The 21,565-nt window shown below is 37.3% G+C and overlaps 1 protein-coding gene across 2 annotated transcripts in view; it reads right to left on the bottom strand.

Moving 5' to 3' along the window:
• The window catches only part of LOC109562903 (insulin-like peptide INSL6), a 73,906-nt gene that overhangs the window by 20,112 nt on the left and 32,229 nt on the right, over positions 1–21,565 (bottom strand). The window contains exon 6 of one of the 2 annotated variants that reach the window (XM_019965991.2): positions 17,846–18,139. The exons of the other annotated variant lie outside the window; for it this stretch is intronic. Coding sequence (XP_019821550.1) covers positions 18,018–18,139 — 122 coding nt within the window. The 3' untranslated portion in view covers positions 17,846–18,017. Of the gene's footprint in view, positions 1–17,845; positions 18,140–21,565 lie in introns of those variants that run through there. 2 annotated transcript variants of the gene reach the window in all.

Genomic DNA, 21,565 nt, shown 5'->3' with positions numbered 1-21,565 from the left:
AAAAGTGATTTTTAAATGAACCATCGTTAGATTTGAGGACTTGTTTTATGTAAACTGGATGTGGGAGAGAGAGAAGAATTTAACAAGACCAGGGATTTTTAAAAAATTGAAGGACAGTTGACTTACAATTATGTTAATTTCTGCTGTACAGCAAGTTTACTCAGTTATACATATATCAAAATATATACATTCTTTTTTGTATTCTTTTCCATTATGGTTTATCTCATGATGTTGAATATAGCCCCCTGTCCTGTACAGTAAGGCCTTATTGTTTATCTATTCTATATGTAATAGTTTCTATCTACTTACTACTCCATTCCTACTCCATTCCTCTCTGTCCCCTCCACCACTTTGGCAACCATGAGTTGCCAAAAGCCTACTCCATTCCTTTCCGTCCCCTCCACCACTTTGGCAACCATGAGTCTGTTCTTTATGTCTGTGAGTTTGTTTATGTTTTGTAGATAGGTTCATCTGTGTCATATTTTAGATTCTACATATAAGTGATATATATTTGTGGTATTTGTCTTTCTCTTTCTGATTTACTTCACTTAGTAAAATGATCTCTAGTTGCATCCATGTTGCTACAAATAGTATTATTTTGTTCATTTTTATGTCTGAGTAGTATTTTATTGTATATATGTACCATGTCTTCTTCATTCATTCATCTGTTGATGGACATTTAGGTTGTTTCCATGTCTTCTCCTTTATGAATACTGCTGCTATGAACATAAGGGTAAATGTATCTTTTTGCATTATAGTTTTGTCCAGATATATGTCCAGGAGTGGGATTTCTCGATCATATGATAATTCTACTTTTCTGGGGAATCTTCATATTGTTTTCCATAGTGGAACAGTGTAGAAAGTTTCTCTTTTCTCCACACCCTCTCCAGCATTTGTTATTTGTAGACTTTTTTAATGATGGCCATTCCGAATGGTGTAAGGTGTTACCTCCTTGTAGTTTTGATTTGCATTTCTCTAATAATGAGCAATGTTGAAAATCATGTGCCTTTTTGCCATTGTATGTCAGGAAGACCAGGGCTTTGAGCTGTAGAGAATGAAAAGCTGATGACATTGAAGAATCATGAGGGGAATTTAATCCTACAGTAAAGCTTTGCATATGTTAAGTCGCTTCAGTTGTGTATGATTCTTTGAGTCCCTATAGACTGTAGCCCGCCAGTGTCCTCTGTCCATGGGATTCTCGAGGCAGGAATGCTGGATTGGTTTGCCATGCCCTCCCTCCAGGGGATCTACCCGATTTAGAAATCAAACCTGGATTAGCAGATGGGTTCTTTACCACTAGTGCCACCTGGGAAGCCCCAGTAAAGCTTAAGAAATGATGAATCTTAGATAACTGTAAAGTATTCAAGAGGAATTCTCCTAACAAAACAGATGGAAACATGGGGCTGGAAGTATGCTAAGACATCCAGCCTGGAGATCCAGATTCAGAAATCAACAGCAAAGAGTTGTGAGTTAAATAAAATTAAATCAACTCTCCAACTGATGGACAGGGCATACAGTGTCAAAGTAAAGAAGAGGGAATTTCATGTGGTAAGAAGCAAGAGAAGAGATAAAGAAGGAGAAAACAAGAATTATAGAGGATGATGTCCTTCTGCTTTTTATAAAAGCAAAAAGGGAAGATAATTTTCTGAAGAGGGATCATCAGTGGAGTGAAATGTGAAAGAGAAGTAAAAGAGAAGCAAATTAAAATTTGGGATTGGAGACCAGTGTGGAATTTAATATGCTAAGATTCAGATAGGGAACAGTTCATAGTGGGTCCCAGAGGGAATGAGGGGTGAAGAACTAGCAGAAGTTCTATTGATTTGGCAGAGGAAGAGTTGATGCAAAAACAGTTTTCTTTGTTTACTGAAAAATATTAGAAACAGAGGAAAATTCCCATGCAGAAGGAAAGGTGGATGATGTGCAAGGTCAAAGAGTGTGGCAAAATAATTGAGACATTACATTTTCCCCTATATTTTTTCCTTTCAACCTCTTATACCATCTCCCCACAAGTTTTAACCAGGTATCCAGAGCCTAACTGTTTCCTTCCTGATGGACTTTTGCAGGGCAGAAAACAGAGATTGCTTAAAGTTACTCTTCCCATGACCCCTAAATACGGGAGGAGGCCAAAATTAGGCAGGTGTCCCCAATGGCCAAGTAAGAGAGAAATGGAGAGGAAGAGGAGAGATGGTTGAGGGGTTAAAGGGAAGAATTTCCTTGTAATGGAAAGAGGATGATGGACTAGAGTCCTGAAATAAAGAATTACTGCTGTGCAGTGCTGAGTGGCAGTGACATGGAGAGGGGGAGCCTTAGAAGGAATGGCTATATGGTATACCTAGGGAAACAGACCCTGAGCAGAAAACACGCACATTTGGCAAAGTTCTGTTGACTCCAGCAAGAGAGGTAAGACCTTTAATGGAGACACCATGCAGGCTAGAATAGTAGGTGTCATGGTGGAAACTGTTGAAACTATGGGTCTTGGGGACTTAGTGCTTTGGTGCTAAAACTCTGGGTTTCAAGCACAGCTTAATAGGGGAGTTCCATTAGAATAATGTCTGACACTAAATTTCCAATTCATTGACAGCATTTAAACATATCAATCTGTTGAGAATAAAATAGTTGTGTATTTCTTTCACACCAGAGACTGCTTACAAATTCATGCCTGTTACACGTAGACACAGTCTTTTAGGAATAAGAAAGCCATGGTCATAACATACAGACAGGTAGAGGGGTTACATTTTGGGGATACTTTTCCATTTAAAATGGAGGAAAAGATAGGCAGGAGTAGTGGTATGTACTAGCAGATGAAATTTAACTGAGTCACCAGATGATGGTGAAACTTCAGTGTTATTAGTTAAGTATGATGTGAAAACTAGTGGGATGAGGAGTGGACCTCAGAGCAAATGGAGTTCTGGAATTGACAATGAGCTATGCTGGGGAATAAATGATATATGAATGGAAATGTTAAAATCAGCAACAAAGATTTCATGATGAAAGTATAACTCTTGAAAAAATATTGACTTTCTCCCTGCTGCTGCTGCTAAGTCGCATCAGTCATGTCTGACTGTGCGACCCCACAAATGCCAGCCCACCAGGCTCCTCTGTCCCTGGGATTCTCCAGGCAAGAATACTGACTTTCTCCCTAAAGAGTTACATTCTGTTGGTCTCTGCTTCTTCAATAAGGAGCTCTTTGGGAGGAGGCCTCAGGGAGAACATGATGAACTTCAGAGATTTGCTTATGACTAGCCATGCCTAGGGATTTGCAATATAGGAAATGTGATTTTTCATCTTCTGTTATTCTTCATCTCCAGACATTTGATGGAGGAGATTAACTTGTTATAAGTACATTTTCTCTAAAAAAAACCCAAAATACTAGCTAACTATGTATCAATAAATAGATTAAAGAAATTGACTATTAATACCATGCTGGTTTACGATTTTAACAAATGTTCATATCATTTCACAAGTTTATTTTGCTTACATGAATGTTCCATAAATTCTAAAATGGTAAACTTTACTGTGTTTTTTTTTTTTCCCAATCTAGTTCTTTTCTAAGGAAAAAAACATTGATTTCTTTTTCTGTTCACTTTGTGACTTCATTTATGTCGCTTAAATATATTTACTTGAATTTCTTAGAAGCATGAAAGTACTATAACTTGAAAAACAGTTGAGTTCATTTGGGCACAAAAATCTAATTGTATCTGGTATTGAATCTGATTACTTTCAAACATTAGTTCAGCAGGGAAAATAAAACCTGCTATGGCTCAAGTAGAAAATTACAAGGTTTGTGGTTTAATGTTTAAATAGTCTATACCAACAAGCTTGATTAAACATTTTTATTACTTTTGTTTGTACCTGGTGTTAGGTGTATATAAAGCTACTTATGTCAGTTAAATAATAAAGCTTTTAAAATCATTATGAAGTTAATAAGATACAAAAGTAATTCATACAATTATGTAAGGTTTAAAAATAAAATAAAATTAATTAAAAAAAAAAGTAATTCATGCAATAATACCATTGATTTTTTTTAAAACAGCTTCTTTAGCAGTAAAAAAATTGATTTTTGAGAGAAAATATGATGTGGGAAGACAATATTGTTCCATAACATTTGAAAAATGTGAACACTAGGAATGATTTCTCATATTCTAATGATTAGTGGGGCCTAATTTGGACCTGTGATTCATAGGGTCGCAAAGAGTCGGACATGACTGAGTGACTGAACTGAACTGAACTGAACTGATTTGGACCTAGGTAAATGCGTCATTGAGAATATACATGTAGATGTGAAATCAACAATCATTCTGTATCATACATATTTAAGAAAAGGTTTTTTGTTGTTGTTGTTACAACCTTTTTTTCACAACATAAGTTAATTATTAGGTTGGTGCAAACAAAATTGTGGTTTTGGACTGCTTTACAACCCATTTTGAATTCAAATAAGAAAATTGCTTGAAATTGCTTTTTGTCTAACATCATTTCCCTAGTCTAAAATAAATATGAAATATCTTGTTACTGCTCTTAGGGGATAAGCTTTCAGTCCTTCACTGAGAATGATGTTAAGTATGGGTTTTTCATACGTAGACTTTATCAGGCTTAGGCAGTATATTTCCATTCCTTGTTTGTTGGTTGTTTTTAATCATGAAATAGTATTGAGTTATGTCATTTTTTTTTTAAAATTAAAGGATGATTGCTTTAGAGTGTAGTGTTTTATGCAATAGAACAATACAAGTCAGCTCTCTCTCTCTCTCTCTCTCTCTCTATATATATATATATATCCCCTCCCTCGTGAGCCTCCTTCCCATAATACTACCCCACACACCCCCCCACCCCTCTCGGGTTGTCACAGAGCACCAGGCTGGGCTCCCTGTGTTATACAGCAGCTTCCCACTAGCTGGCTATTTTTTACACATGGCAGTGTGTATGTGTCAACACTACTTTCTCAATTTGCCCCACCCTCACCTTCCCCTGCTGTCATGCTTTTATTACATGTTTTTGGTCCCATCGTTCTATTAATGTAGTGTAATACATTCATTGATTTTCATATGTTGAACTATCCGTGCATTCCAGGAATAAATTTCACTTAGTCACTGTGTATCATCCTTTTAATATCCAGTTGAATTCAGTTTGCTGTTTTTTATTAAGGATTTTGGCATCAGTAAAGGATATTGGCCTGTAGTTTCCTATGTAGTGTCTTTGTCTGGCTTTGGGATTATGTAATTTTGGTCCTGAGAATGAGGTAGGAAGTGTTTTAATTCTTTAGTTTTTTTGTATGAGTTTGAGAATGATTGGTTTTAATTCTTTAAAACATTTGGTAGAATTCTCCAGTGAGGCTATCTTGTCTCAGGTTTTTCTTTCTTGATAGGTACTTCATTATTGATTCAATGTCCTTAGTAAGTATAATGTTATTTAGATTGATGATGTCTCAGCAGTGTTGGTAGAAATGTAAATTAGTGCACCAGTGTGAAATAGTATGGAGGTTTCACAAAAAAACTAAAACTAGAGCTACCATATTACCCAGCAATTCCATTCCTGGGTACATATCTGGGAAAAGAAAAAAAACACCAATTCTAAAAGATACTTGAACACCAATGCTCATAGTGTTATTTACAGTTGTTATAATATGGAAACAAACAAGTGTCCAACAGCAGATAAATAGATAAAGAAGATGTGATACACACCCCCCCCCCAAAAAAAAATAGTAATCTGCCTTAACAAAAAGAATGAAATTTTGCCATTTGCAGCAGAATGGGTGGACTTAGAAGGCGTTATGCTAAGTGAATTTCACTTAAGTGAATTTGTATTAAGAGAAATACAAATACTGTATGATAGCACTCCTATGTAGAATATAAAAACACAGCGAATCAGGGATGCAACAAAAACAAGCAGGCTCACAGATACAGAGAACAAGTTAGTGGTTACCAGTGGGGAAAGGAGAGTGTGTAGGTGCACAGTAGAGGTAGAGGAGTAAGAGGTGTAAATTTTTAGTCATAAAATAAAAATTCTACAGAAATATTCTACACAGGGAATATAGTCAATATTTTGTATTAAGTATAAATGGAGCATTACACATTAAAATTGAAAATCACTATATTGTAGACCTGTTGCATATCATATTGTATCAGATCAGATCAGATCAGATCAGTCGCTCGGTCATGTCCGACTCTTTGCGACCCCATGAATCGAAGCACGCCAGGCCTCCCTGTCCATCACCAACTCCCGGAGTTCACTGAGACTCACGTCCATTGAGTCAGTGATGCCATCTAGCCATCTCATCCTCTGTCTTCACCTTCTCCTCCTGCCCCCAGTCCCTCCCGGCATGAGTCTTTTCCAGTGAGTCAACTCTTTGCATGAGTTGGCCAAAGTACTGGAGTTTCAGCTTTAGCATCATTCCTTCCAAAGAAATCCCAGGGCTGATCTCCTTCAGAATGGACTGGTTGGATCTCCTTGCAGTCCAAGGGACTCTCAAGAGTCTTCTCCAACACCACAGTTCAAAAGCATCAATTCTTGGGCGCTCAGCCTTCTTCACAGTCCAACTCTCACATCCATACATGACGACAGGAAAAACCATAGCCTTGACTAGACGAACCTTTGTTAGCAAAGTAATGTCTCTGGTTTTTAATATGCTGACTAGATTGGTCATAGATTTTCTTCCAAGGAGAAAGCATCTTTTAATTTCATGGCTGCAGTCATCATCTGCAGTGATTTTGGAGACCAAGAAAATAAAATCTCTCACTGTTTCCATTGTTTCCCCATCTATTTGCCATGAAGTGATGGGACCGGACACCATGATCGTAGTTTTTTGAATGTTGAGTTTTAAGCCAGCTTTTTCAGTCTCCTCTTTCACTTTCATCAAGAAGCTCTTTAGTTCCTCTTCACTTTCTACTAGGGTGGTATCATCTACATATCTGAGGTTATTGATATTTCTCCCAGCAATCTTGATTCCAGCTTGTGTTTCTTTCAGCCTGGCATTTCACATGATGTACTCTGCATATAAGTTAAATAAGCAGGGTGACAATATACAGCCTTAACGTACTCCTTTCCCAATTTGGAACCAGTCCTTTGTTCCATGTCCGGTTCTAACTATTGCTTCTTGACCTGCATACAGATTTCTCAGGAAGCCAGTAAGGTGGTCTGGTATTTCCATCTCTTGAAGAATTTTCCATAGTTTGTTGTGATCAACACAGTCAAAGGCTTTGGCATAGTTGATAAAGCAGAAGTGGATGTTTTTCTGAAACTCTTGCTTTTTTGATGATTCAGTGGATGTTGGCAATTTGATCTCTGGTTCTTCTGCTTTTTCTGAATCCAGCTTGAACTTTTGAAAGGTCTTGGTTCATATACTGTTGAAGCCTCACTTGGCTTGAGCATTACTTTGCTAGCATTGAGATGAATACAGTTGTGCAGTAGTTTGAACATTCTTTGGCATTGCCTTTCTTTGGGAGTGGACTGGAAACTGACCTTTTCCAATCCTGTAGGCACTGCTGAGTTTTTCAAGTTTGCTGGTATATTGAGTGCAACACTTTCCCAGCATCATCTTTGAAATAGCTCAAGTGGAATTCCATCACCTTCACTAGCTTTGTTTGTACTGATGCTTCCTAAGGTCCACTTGATTTCACATTCCAGGGTGTATGACTCTAGATGAGTGATCACACCATCATCATAAAGATCTGGGTCATAAAGATCTTTTTTTGTACAGTTCTTCTGTGTATTCTTGCCACCTCTTCTTAATATTTTCTGTTTCTGTTAGGTCCATACTATTTCTGTCCTTTATTGTGCCCATTATTGCATGAAATATTCCCTTGGTATCTCTGATTTTCTTGAAGAGATCTCTAGTCTTTTCCATTCTATTATTTTTTTAATTTAATTTAATTTTATTTTATTTATTTTTTGTTTTTGTTTTTTTTAATTTTACTTTATTTTTAAACTTTACAATATTGTATTAGTTTTGCCAGATATCGAAATTCATTTCCATTCTATTATTTTCCTCTATTTCTTTGCACTGATCACTGAGAAAGGCTTTCTTATCTCTCCTTGCTATTCTTTGGAACTCTGCATTCAAATGGGTATATCTTTCCTTTTCTCCTTTGCCTTTAGCTTCTCTTCTTTTCTCAGCTATTTGTAAAGCCTACTCAGACAACCATTTTGCCTTTTTGCATTTCTTTTTCTCAGGGATGGTCTTGATCACTGCCTCCTGTACAATGTCACAAACCTCCAACTATAGTTCTTCAGACACTCTGTCTATCGGATATAATCCCTTGAGTCTATTTGTCACTTCCACTGTATAATCATAAGGGATTTGATTTAGGTCATACCTGAATGGTCTAGTGGTTTTCCCTACTTTTTTTCAATTTAAGTCTTTTTGCAATTTGATTGAATTTTGCAATCAGGAGTTCATGATACCAGTTATAAAATTCTGCCCTGGTTAAGAACCACATTGAGGGATCTGGACTCTTCCTGTTTACTCTTTGAAAATTTGGAACTTTAGAAATGACTTACTAAAAAGAACAGATCATAAAGAAAAACATTTACAATATTATTTTTAAATCATAGCAGGAATAGTATTTTAATTTAGTATATAGCAAAATACCAAATGTTGGCACATTGCACATAGGAGAAATGAACATTGCCAAAACCATTAAAAGTGCAACCTTTTTACCCAAAATACTTTTGAGGTTATTATCTTTCATATGACTCTGATCTGAAGCACCAGTGAAGTAGTTTTAAAATTATTTGTTTTGGAAATGTTGACTACTTGAGTTTAACAGATAAGCTTTCTCCCTGAAATATATTTTTAAAATCCAGTTTGTTTTTTATTTTCATTATTTGCTTTCAGTTACCTTTAATATGGCTACTTAAATACCAGTGAAATAGGAAGTCTTAGACTTTGAAGAAGAGATAATAGTGGAAATTAACATAAGCTGAATATTTTTAAAATTAGCATTTTATGTTGATACCGGCAGTAGCAATCTTTTATTAATCATCTGTTAATTTTTTGTACCTGAGAAGCTAAAAGAGCAATGGCTTTTCATCACTTTGTGGAAGAAGATGCATTTTAAACAAAGAAGGGAGTCAAAATAATTAAAGTATAAATTCAAGGCAGTGGTTCTCAACTAGGGGTGATCTGGAGACATCTTTGGTTGTCCACCTGGGATAGAGGGTGTTACTGTTGATACCTGTGTGTAGACCGCAGGAATACTGGTAAACATTCTGTAATGTACAGGACAGCATGCCCTGCCCCCCACCCCACCCCAGTTAATTATCTGGCCCAGATGTGCTGCGGTTGAGAAACCTGGATTGAAACAACAGAATAGTTTCGTTTACACTATTAGAATTATACACTAATATACAGTATTAGAATTATTCAAATAATTAGAAATGCTGAAACATTTAATAAATAAACTTATTGGACTAATGGTCTGACATATTGAGTATAATACCATATTTTCATGAGTTATAAAATATTTTACTATATAGATTTGAGTTCTCAATTAATTGGCAGAGTACTAGACATTCTAAAATTTCAAGGGCCCACACACTTCCTGAGAGTATCTACGTCCCATACAGAATCTGGTGGATAGCTCAGGACTTGGTCTTCTGGTGAGGAGGCGGTTCTTTGGCTGCTTTGGCCTTGAAATCCAGTTCCGTGCCCTCTGGCATTGCTGGAACAACTCACTGGAGTACTTTTCTCCAGTTAGCCTGAATATTCTTTGGTGAAGATCTCTGTATCCAACTTCTAAATAAAAGGATCTGGCTTGTAAAAATCAATACCATTAACATGCAATTTGAAAGTAATTTTGTTTCTAAAATTTTCTTAAAAAAAATGTGTCACCTAAAATTATGTGAAATATGTTAAAATTCCATTCCATTAGTTCACTCTTCCTCTTCCTTTCTCTTTCTAAATAATTCCATGCTAAAGTCTTTAGGAAAGGCAGAACAAAGGAGATACCCATCCTGGCAGGGGTAGGGGAAGGCTGTGGTGGCTCAGAGATGGGTTTTGGAACCTGAGAGCGTGAGGAGGGCATCCACACTGGGGTCAGAGAGAGTGAGAAGGTGGTGCACGGAGACATGTGTGAGCGTGAGCTGGTAAAGGAGGGCTTCTGCCCAGTGGGTCAGGCAGCTGTGTCAGCACCTGTAAGGAATGAGGAAAACGTCTGTCTATGTGATGGGTGGCAGTGTAAACAGTTGCAACTCAGAGTACAGAAGGCAGTCTGTGTAGGAGGGCTTCCTGCCAAGGGTGCTGACACTGAAACAGGCTTAGAAATGTGAAAATAAAATAATGCCTTAGAAATCCTGATGGAAAATTAATAACCAGAAATTTTGTACACAGCCAAACTTATCAATTAAGTGTCAGATGAGAATAAAGTTATTTTTAGGTATAAAAGATATCAACATTTTTCTTCCATTCACTTTTTCTCAGAAAGCTATGAGTTTCAGCAAATGAGGGAGCACAACATAGGATATAGAAAATGAAAGACCCACTACAGGGATAAGAAAAAGAGATCCTCCACCATGGTGGTGGAGAACTCAGGATGAGAGTGGAGCACCAGATGTAGAGGGAAAACAGTCACGGTGAGAGCAGGTTAGAAGCCTCCACATTTCTTCAGGATATTGATTGAATAACTGATGTGAATGAATGTCTTGGGACTAGATTTAGAAACCAACAAAGATTCAGATTAAAGAAGTGATAGATACAGAAAATACTAAGCACTCAAAACAGCAACAGGATTAATTCCAGAGAAAACAGGAAGCTGAGCAAGAAAGGAATGGTAATCATACTTTATAATGTGGCATAGCTGTGAAGTGTTTTCATCATCCTTACAATGTGAACACTGACTACAGATATAACTAAAAATGATTACAGAGCAGTACTTGAAGGATGCAGGAATGCGAAGGATTCGGCTGTATGAAGGTGGTGGGATAGGAGAACTAAGAGAGCAAATTCTTCATGATTTAAATAGTGTGTCAAGAAATAGTATCAAAAAGTATTTTGAAACATTAAGAAGTAACTACATCGGGATATTAAAGATATAAAGTTACACAAAGTAACATAGTAACTAAAATATGTGTGCTTTCAAAAGCACTGCTTAACATTTCTGTTTGAGTGGATTTGACTTCCAGCTTCTAGCATCTGAATCTCTTGTCTGAGGGTTTTCTCTGGCCTCTAGATCATACTTATCCTGAATATCATACGTGCTGGAGAAATAACACATCAGGAAGTGCCCTCCATGAGTGAACTCAAGAGTTGGTTATAAATACCCCAACTCTTTCACTCCTTGTGTGGGATAACTCAGGCCTAGGGGAGTGTGTTCTAAACCTTTTCTCAGCGTTCCCCAGCAGATTAAACTCCATTTGCCCACAGAGGTAACTTCCTGTGTCTGACTTCATTTACTGCCTTTCTTTTCTTCCTCAATTCCCCACAAGCATTTCTATGATCGTCTGCCAAATAAATGACTCAGTCAGGTCATTATTGCAAAATTTGCCTCAGGGAGATCCTACACTGAGACAGCTAAAACAGATAAAAGTGGATATCTCTGAGAAAAAGGAAATGGGAAGTTGAACAGAATGTCTTTTAACTAGGACTTATGAGCCTGTTTAAATTTTTCCTTTTCCTAAAATTCTCCTATTCTAGTAGGAAATTGATGTCTCTGTTGCAATTGCTGAAAAGTACTTATGAAAGTCATAAGCTGAACAGAACCTCTTTTGCCTGCCTAGTTAGACTGTCAAGCTGTTTCAGAGGTGGTGAGCCTCCAGTTTAGACAAGGAAAACAACTGGAAGTTCAGTCCAGCAACCTGTGTTTTCCCATGGCTATTGACTTTGGAGAAGTAACTATCTGTAGGCATAGACTATATTCAAATTCCTGGTGTCTTTTTATTATTGTTATTCTGAAACAGGTAGCATTTTCAAAGATTTAATTCCTTGAAGATGAAAAGTATTCCCGAGACCAGTTTTTCTGTTATTTTAGGAATATATAAAATTGTCAAGTATCTCAGAATCCATATTGGGTTCCTCACGCTCTCCTTGACCTTCTCTCTCTCTCTTTCAATATCACTTTGGTGGATCGAGTTGGTTCTACCTTCTACTCAAGTCAGATCTTCATCAGCAGTACTTTAATGGTGTGGAGATAGTGTGAAGAGAAAGACAAATTATCACCTATATTCCTCAAAGCCCAACCATATTATCCTTGACATCCTGATAGATTTTCACAGTCTTCTGTTATTGCATTTCAATGTCAACTGTTATCTATAGTCCTTGATTTTCACATACATTCAACACCTATTTCCTTACAGTTTTTTGAAACCTTCAATAAGCTAATTCTCTGATTGCCAGTCTTCCATGGGATGTGACTTCATTTGGACACATCCTTAACTCTGTTCTCCTAACACCAAATGAAATGGCAAAACCACCTCCGATTAAGAATCTGCCTGCATCCCATCATTCAGTGACACTTGTGAACTAAAATTGTGAACCAAAAAGGTCATCCAGACCTCAGACTCAGCAGTGTTACTGAATCTTTATCAGTGGGGTATCGATTTCCATTTGCTTTTATCTGAGATCACGATGAATTTGTGTTGCCCCAGCCATACTTCTTACTGTCATCCAAGTAGCCAGAGGAGCAAGTTAGCCTAGCAAAATAAACTGGCCTTTGAGGGGATCCCATGGGTGACTTTAGTCCCTGGGAAATTCAGTTCCCCCATCTAGGCCAGTAACTGAACTGTGGCAGCCATTCTTGAGCTCTTTGCTGTGAGAGGGCTTTGGGTTAGCTCTCTCCCTTCCTGAAACTATACTTGGTCCTCTTCTTATTTTCTAGTCTTTTTTTTGTTTCCCTTTCTCTCCCCCTGGTTAATGTGTGCTTCCTGGTGCGCCTGTAGCCCAAGTACTTTTCCAGCCTTCATAATCCAAGACTGATGCAGAGTTTCCAGTAGACAAAGCAGCAGGGATGCTAAATAGTTAGCCTTGAATATTAGAAACTACTTTCTGCAAACTGATAGTTGGTAGTATGCACGTATTCCTGAAATCGCCTGTAAGCATCCACAAGGCCAAAGCTAAGGAACATTTCCAACCCTCATGCCAAGCAGACATACTCCAAGGCCAAGAAGAACCACACTGCCTGAGTAACAGGCTTTATTTAAAAATATTTTCTCAAAAAACTTATATAAAAATGTATTCTCTGTAAGAGATTATTCTTTTCCCAGAACAGTGGAGCAAAATAGTTCTGGCAAGGGTCTAGAATATCCCATTTGAACATATAAATATTAAAATTGTTGAAATCTATAAAAACATTTTCAACTTCAGATTGCTCATATTCCCATTATGATATTGTAGATTATTTTTGCAACCTGAGTCTTCCTCCCCATCTCTTCTAACTCATATCCTTCTATAGGGCATCTTCTAAGGCTCTGAGACTGAGTATATGTGGTGTTTTTATTAAAAAAAAAATTTTTTTTTTTACCCTGTCATTGTTTTCCTAGAGTCAGGCAGCATGTTGTATTGGGGGAAAAAAATCCTCCCAGGTATACCAAATGTTCAAAACAAACTACCATTACTAGATGTGAAACTTTAGGTAAATCACTAAGGGCCTCCATTTATTCAACTGTAAAAATGGAGGCTTAGACAAGATCATTTCTAAAGGTCTTCCCTCCTTCCTTAAGATCTTGATGGTCATTTCAGTATTTGTCATTAAAACTCTTTTCCGTAGATTTGGGGCACAGCTATGCAAAGTGCAGTTAAGTATTGGGTGGAACTCCATGTAAACTTTATTTATTTGTAATTTTAGTCAGTGTAACTTTACTCCCCAGTTTTTTCATTTAAATATGAATTTTAAACATTCAAAATACTCAGGTACTGTGATGTCATAAGATCCGTATTTACTATTATAGAGTGATTTCCAAGAAGCGTCATTCTCCTGCAGAGAATTTCTGCACCTGTATTTATTTCCTTTAAATCATGACTTAACCACCACATCCACTAAGAGAGTCTCTGCTTTGGTTAAAACAGTAGTATTTGGGGAGAGATGGACAGTCATATGGACTGAAGACATTCACACCCCCCTCCCCAGCTTTTTTCTTAATCACTGACAAAGACATTGGATGAAGCTGCCATTATTTTAAGCTCTAAATCTTTCCTCCTACTCAGATCATAGTTTGTTATCCTTCTCCTTATATACTTTCTTAGAATAATTTCCTCGATCTTCTTGTAATATCACAAAAATCTGTGGTTGTAATTTAGCTGAACAAAAACCATATGTAGTTCAGAATTTGGAGATGTCAGATGTCTAGTTAATAATTGAGGCTTAGTATTTCTTTTTTTTTTTTTTGGCTGCACCACATGCTATGTGGGATCTTAGTTCCCCGACCAGGTATCAAACCTGTACCCCCTGAATTGGGAGTGCAGAGTCTTAACCACTGGACCAATAGGGAAGTCCCGAGCATATATTAATGCAATTATTCATTAAGATAAATGACTAAGAAACAGCTCAGGAGAATCCGGGCATAAATGTTTGTCTTTTCAACTAAAGAATACTGTAAATAATAAATTAGGAGGAAAGCTTTGGATCATGATTAATACTAAAAAGACAATTAGGATATATTTTAGTACAGTTGTGTTGTGTTGCAAAGCCATTAGTTAATAGCTATGCTTTGATTTTTACCTCCCCACACACCAGACTTGGCTCTGGGGATGGACTCAGGATAATAAAAAGGAATAATAACAAGGCTGGGGAGCCATTTGGAGGTTTTAGAGGGAGGAGAAGGTGATTTTCCCTCATTTGAGCCACATGGCTTATCTGGGATCCCTGGAGAACACAGGAAGGAACTAAGGAAAAAGTATGAGTATGTGAGTGTGTATAGCAGAGGCTCTATCGAGTAACAGTTATTAGTGAACTCAGGGTCAATGCTAATGTAAGATACCAAGACAGATGGATGGCCTGGTGGTTTAGAAGGAGCTCAGGACCTGGATATGTTGCACATCACAAATCCCATGTAAGTTATTTAGCCAGTCAACCCTTACAGGGTACTGAACCCACTCTTGGGGAGCCCTGGTTAGATCATGTCAGGAATATTTGGACAGCATGATTGAATTTCAGTGGAAAGAAAGACTTCAGTTCAGTTAGTCATGTCTGACTCTTTGCAACCCCATAGACTACAGCATGCCAGGCTTCCCTGTCCATCACCAACTCCCTGAGCTTACTCAAACTGATGTCCATTGAGTCAGTGATGCCATTCAACCATCTCATCTTCTGTCATCCCCTTCCCCTCTCGCCTTCAATCTTTCCCAGCATTAGGGTCTTTTCCAGTAAGTGAATTCTTTGCATCAAGTGGCCGGAGTATTGGAGCTTCAGCATCAGTCCTTCCAATGAATATTCAGGACTGATTTCCTTTAGGATGGACTGGTTGGATGTCCTTGCTGTCCAAGGGACTCTCAAGAGTCTTCTCCAACACGACAGTTCAAAAGCATCAATTCTTTGGTGCTCAGCTTTCTTTATGGTCCAGCTCTCACATTCATACATGACTGCTGGAAAAACCATAGCTTTGACTAGATAGGACCTTTGTTGGCTGACAAAGGAAAGAAAGACTTAATGATTCCCAATTCTGACGTGGTCTACAAGCCAGTGCTAAATCTTAGATATCCACTAGACTACGAGTATGCCTCCCAATTAGTTCCTTCTTTTTTTTTTTTTTTTCTCTAATTTTATTTTATTTTTAAACTTTACATAATTGTATTAGTTTTGCCAAATATCAAAATGAATCCGCCACAGGTATACATGTGTTCCCCATCCCGTCTTATGTTCTCCAGGGGCCACAGATAATCCACGTGGATTAAATGAAGGGAAATCACCTTCTCCTCCCTCTAAAACTTCCAACTAGCTCCATAGGCCCGTTATTATTCCTTTTCATTTTCCTGAGTCCATCCCCAGAACCACATCTTAGACAGATCAGGGCCCCGGCGAGTGCTCAGGTGACCATTGCAGTTCCTCCCTGATTGGGCTCTGGGATCCTCCCTCAGCAACTGACTGATTCCAGTAAAACCCCAGTGCAGATTCTTTCATGCCCATCACCCTGAAGGTAGAGTGCAAACTATGGAGTGTTACACCCAAGGTCCTTGAGGAGTTGAACTGTGCCTCCAGGCTCCTTTCATGACAAGTACCCCATGTGAGGAACTTTTTGCCCCAGGTAAACTGAACAAGCAGCAGCAGATCCCTGGACTTGGCATGTATGGACCTGCCTTTTATCAGTCTTCTGCACAGAATGCCCCTCCCCTTTACCTCCTTGTCTTCATGGAGAAAATCAACATATCCTCGAAGACCTCCCCCAAGTTCTCTGCAACTATTATTGTTTCAAACTATATCTTATGATGCTTAAAAGTAGCAGCCATTGTATTCATAATTGTTTTCTCCCTTCAGATTTCATTTTCTGGTATTCTCCCTGGCCTTCTTTTATTCTCTGGCCATGCCAAGTCTCAGAGCATTCCTCTGGCTCTTCCCTTTGCCTAGAGATCCCTTCCCTGTCCCCATTCATGTTCTTCACAGGACTGCCTCATTCAAGTCTTAGCTCAAGTGTCATCTCTGCAGAAAGGCAGTCCCTACTGTCCAAGATCAAAGTAGCCTTCTCCAACATTCTTCTTATCATTCCTTTATCATCCTATTTGCATGTGTCACTGTTAGAAATGAACTTATCTTCATATTTATTGATTCTCTCCCCATATCTCCACTCTTCTCTAGAACTTACTTCTCTGCCTAGGATATAGCAACCTTGTCTCTACATTCATTCATGTAGCGCTAGTGCCTACAACAGTGCCTGACACACAGTAGGTCTTAATAAATATTTTGAAATTAGCACATGTAGGGTTTACACCTGTAAAAATGGCATAAATAGAATTATTTTATGAGTATAGATTTCCTGGTGAGTGGAAATAAAAAAGTAGGCATCCTAATTAACCTTGCCTTCTTCCTGCCTCTCTAGTGACTATACCTTGAGTCATTATTTGAATGTTTTTACCTTTTGTCTTTCACAACTCTCTTTGCATGTCAAGAATGCATTAAGGCAGAAGTTTTTCAAGATCTTTTAAAGTGTAGACATGGGAGCCAAACCATCTAAGGTTATGTCTCAGTTCTGTCTGTGTATAATCCTGAGTAAGTAATTCAGTTTTTTTTTTTGTTTTTGTTTTTTTTTTTTCAGTAAACAACTTAGTCTTTTATTTGCCTAAGGCCAGTGTTGCAGGCACTGAGGCCCCAAGACTTCCAGAAGGGATGGGGGTGAGGGGAGTCACCCTGCCTCCCAGGTGCTGCCTGCCCCATCCTGCTTCCTGCAGGAGATGGGAGAGTAGATAAAGTGTGCCCTTGCACCATCATGTATCTCAATTGTGTGTGTGTGTGTCAGTCGCTCAGTTGTGTCCGACTCTTGAGACCCCATGGACTGCAGCCCACCAGGCTCCTCTGTCCAAGGGATTCTCCAGGCAAGAGTACTGGAGAGGGTTGCCATTTCCTTCTCCAGTTTTTTTATGCCTTAGTTTTCACATCTATGAAATGATGCCTGCCTCATGAGGTTGTTTGGATGATTACAAGAATTTATGCAAAACAGAGAGTGTATGGCCATAGCAAGTGCAATATACATGTTAATCGTTAATATTAGTATTTTTCTATCATGTGGAGACAGGACACAATTTAAAAATCCAAATAAAAGTAGTATCTGTGGGAGATTAATGTGATGGTGAAAGTGTGTGTGACAGAGAAATGAGAGCAGAACTTTTGCTTTCAGAAATTCAGAACAATATATTTTATAACATTACATTTAGATGTTTGTGATACATACACATATATAGGAAATCTGAAAGTTATTTAGAGTACTTCCATGATTTTGTGTTGAATGGTATAAATTTTATTTTAAAATAGTTTAACAAAATTCATCTTGATTATTATTTTAAAACGAAATCCATTATATCAAAATTGCAAGCATTTAAAAAGTTATAAAGGTCATGATTCAAGTCAACAATTCTGTGTTTTGAGATCTGGTGGGTAAACGTGATTTCATTTGTCTATGAAAAATTTACTCTGTTCCTTTCTTGCTTTTTCAAGGCTTTCAAAAGTGATCATTCCTTTTGGCAGCTGCAGCTTACTCTTTTCTGTTTCCAGTATGTTCTCGGCTTCACCTTAAATAAAGTACAGAAATGTACAAAGTGACAAAGGGGTAATTAGCATTTTGTGAGAAGACCTACTTGCTGTATTCCAGTGACATGCTGTAGCACTGTATGGAGGCATGCCCCCAGATCTCACTGTTAAATATCTTACCTACTGTCCCCGGGAGAACTGACCTCCCAAAGGAAATACAATAATGAATACATAAGATACATAAGATACATCAGATTCCAGAGACTTTATTTGACAGAGGACAGCATTTTTAAATATAGAAGAGAAACAATACCAAGTAATATTGTTTGTTCCTTGAAGGAAAGTTAGGATGATAAGTTTGAGTTGTGTTAGGAGGGGATTAGGGTGGAGAAATCACGTATAGTTCTTATTGTCCCTTCTTATAAGTGACATGAGAAAAAACAAAGTTTACTAAAATGTCTAATTTTTCAAGAAAGCTAATCTTTGACTTGAAACTACTTATAAATATCCCAAATAAATGCACACACACACATATATATACATTTCTATAAACAAGTCCTCTTTTAAATAATAGCTCGTAATTTCTTGGGCCCAGTGACTTTTGCCAACTTTTATTCTTTAAGACTAATTAGCAATATTTGAAAAGTTATATATTGTTGATATTCCATATACTTTCCTTGAGAATAAAGGCAATTGTTTTCTTTAAGTATTCCTCTTTTAACACACAATTAATTTATATTCCAAACCCAACAGGGCAGGCTACAATTTGTAAATTATCACAGCATTCCAACTATCTGCAAATAAGTTTTTTCCCCCCTCAGTCTAAAATAGTAAGTAAAAATAATAATAAAATTGTATGTAATTCTGCAGGCTATTGATGACAGACTAGATGTTTCCATTTAAGAGTACCTTCCACATGACAGATTCTTAGTATGTGTTAACAGAATGGCTGATAATAAATTCAATTAAATAGGAAGTGTATATCTTAGAGTGATCACTAGTTAACAGGGCTATATGTTATAGTCTATATATTCTTTTTAATGGCAAACTTCTTAGTGGGTTCTAAATTTTTTTTAAAACAAGAAATTTCCATTTCCACAACATATCTTGGAAGTTAAATTTTTGTACTCTATAGATTCTAATGGGCCTGTAATAAAAGTATTTCCAAAATGCATAAGCAAAATGTTCCTAGAAAATAAATTTGCCCTTCATTAGTAATATCTTCAAGTGAATGCTCTATAACAGAGTTGAGATTTCTTAATACTACGTATTAATTTGTATGAGGCACTGAGAATCTAATGTATATATAAACAATGAGACACAGTTGAGCTCAGACTAAAAAATTCTTAAGCAGATGACTAACATGAAACTGAACAGGTTACTGAAATGAATTTTAACATAAGTAAATCAATTTGTACAGTTAGTTTTCAGCTTAAAATAGAATTGTACTCCAAAAGTTAATTTGTATATCAGTGTTTTAGAACTCAGAATACATTTTCCACAGTGATATATGCTATAAATTTCTAGGCAACCCACAAGACACTTAGCCCACTATATAGCTGAACTGTGATACTAATAACGTCTGACCCCAGAAGACATTTTAACCTAGTATTTTTGTGAAAAATATACTTCTGTTTTCAAATGGGGATTTTAAAAAATTTATTTTTAATTGGAGGATAACTGCTTTACAGTATTGTTTTGGGTTCTGCCATAGAGCAACATGAATCAGCCCTAAGTGTACATGTCCTCTCCCTCTTGAACCTCCCCCCTCAACCCTCCACTTCATCCCACCCCTCTAGGTTGACACAGAGTACCACATTTAGCTCCCTGTGTTATACAACTTCTCATTAGCTATCTCATTTACATATGGTAATGTATATATGTTTCAGTGCTACTCTCTCAGTACATCCCACTCTCTCCGTCCCCTGCTATGTCCAGAGTCTTTTCCCTATGTCTGTATCTCTATTCCTGCCCTGCAAATAGGTTCATTAGTATCATTTTTCTAGATTCCATATATATGCATTAATATATGACACTTGTTTTTCTTTCTGACTGACTTCAGTCTGTATAGCGGGCTCTAGGTTCATTCACCTCACTCAAATGTGTTCCTTTTTATGGCTGAGGAGTATTGCATTGTATATATGTACCACAACTTCTTTATCCATTAATCTGTTGATGTATATCTAGGTTGCTTCCATGTCCAGCTATTGTAAATAATGCTGCAATGAACATTGGGGTCCATATGTCTTTTTCAGTTATGGTTTTCTCAGGGTTATATGCCCAGTGGTGGGATTGCTGGGTCATATGGTAGTTTTATTCCTATTTTTTTTTTCTTAAGGAATCTACATACTGTTCTCCATACTGGTTTTATCAATTTACATTCCCACCAACAGAGCAAGAGGGTCCCCCTTTCTCCACACCCTTTCCAGCATTTATTGTTTGTATATTTTTTGGTAATGGCCATTCTGACTGGTGTGAGGTGATACTTCATTATAGTTTTGATTTGCATTTCTCTAATAATGAGCATTGTTGAGCATCTTTTCATGAGTTTGTTGGCTATCTGTATGTCTTCTTTGGATAAATGTCTATTTAGTTCTTCCTACCAGTTTTTGATTGGGTTGTTTGTCTTTATGGTATTGAGCTGCACGAGCTGCTTATATATTTTGGAGATTAATCCTTTATCAGTTGTTTCTTTTGCAGTTATTGTCTCTGTCAAATGGGAATTTTAAAGAACATATAATCCCTCTATCTCCCTAAGTCTGTGAATGAAATGTTTTACTCCCTACTTCCAATACCTACAGAGGAATGTGCACCTTCTCCTTTCCCAAACAATATCAGTCCCTACAGAGCCTCAGGGATAGTCATGAGCCTACAGCTCAGGAGAGAACAGGATGTCAAAAATGAAGACTTGGGAAATACTGTTTCCAATATGCTCTGGGCTGAAGGCTTCAGGAGTAGGAAAATAGTTATCCTCCTGAGTGGTATGTGGTGGTGGGAATCAAGACATAGATATCCTGAACTGATGGGAAATCCTGTCTTTCTGGGTCAGGAACGGCATCTGTGTCAGCCGTGCTATTTTCTAGGGCAGTGAAAGCCAGAGTTCAGTGTGAAAGCAGCATGGTACTGGTGAATATTTAACAGCACGCTTCCCAAAACAACAAAAAATGTGTATAAGCTTATTATGTACATAGCTTATTATAAATTTTGCTTATATGAAATATGTTTAGCACATAATTTATAAATAATAACACAATACTCTTTATCATGAATTCCATATAGGAAATTGATCCTTAAAGAATGTTTTTATTGATTTTTGCTGAACTCTTTTACCCATAGCTCACCTATAACAGTTGATGAGACAGTATAATTCAACATGAATGATGTTTGCTATTTTTATTTATGTTAATAAGTAGGACAAAAGTGAAACAAGGACAAATGTTGAAATTTATTTGTTTGAGAATGCTGTG

The sequence above is a fragment of the Bos indicus genome, chromosome 8 (assembly GCF_029378745.1).
Source record: "Bos indicus isolate NIAB-ARS_2022 breed Sahiwal x Tharparkar chromosome 8, NIAB-ARS_B.indTharparkar_mat_pri_1.0, whole genome shotgun sequence".
NCBI lineage: Eukaryota > Metazoa > Chordata > Mammalia > Artiodactyla > Bovidae > Bos > Bos indicus.
The sequence above is the reverse complement of the archived record's forward strand: the minus strand, read 5'-3'. Positions and strand labels throughout refer to the sequence as shown.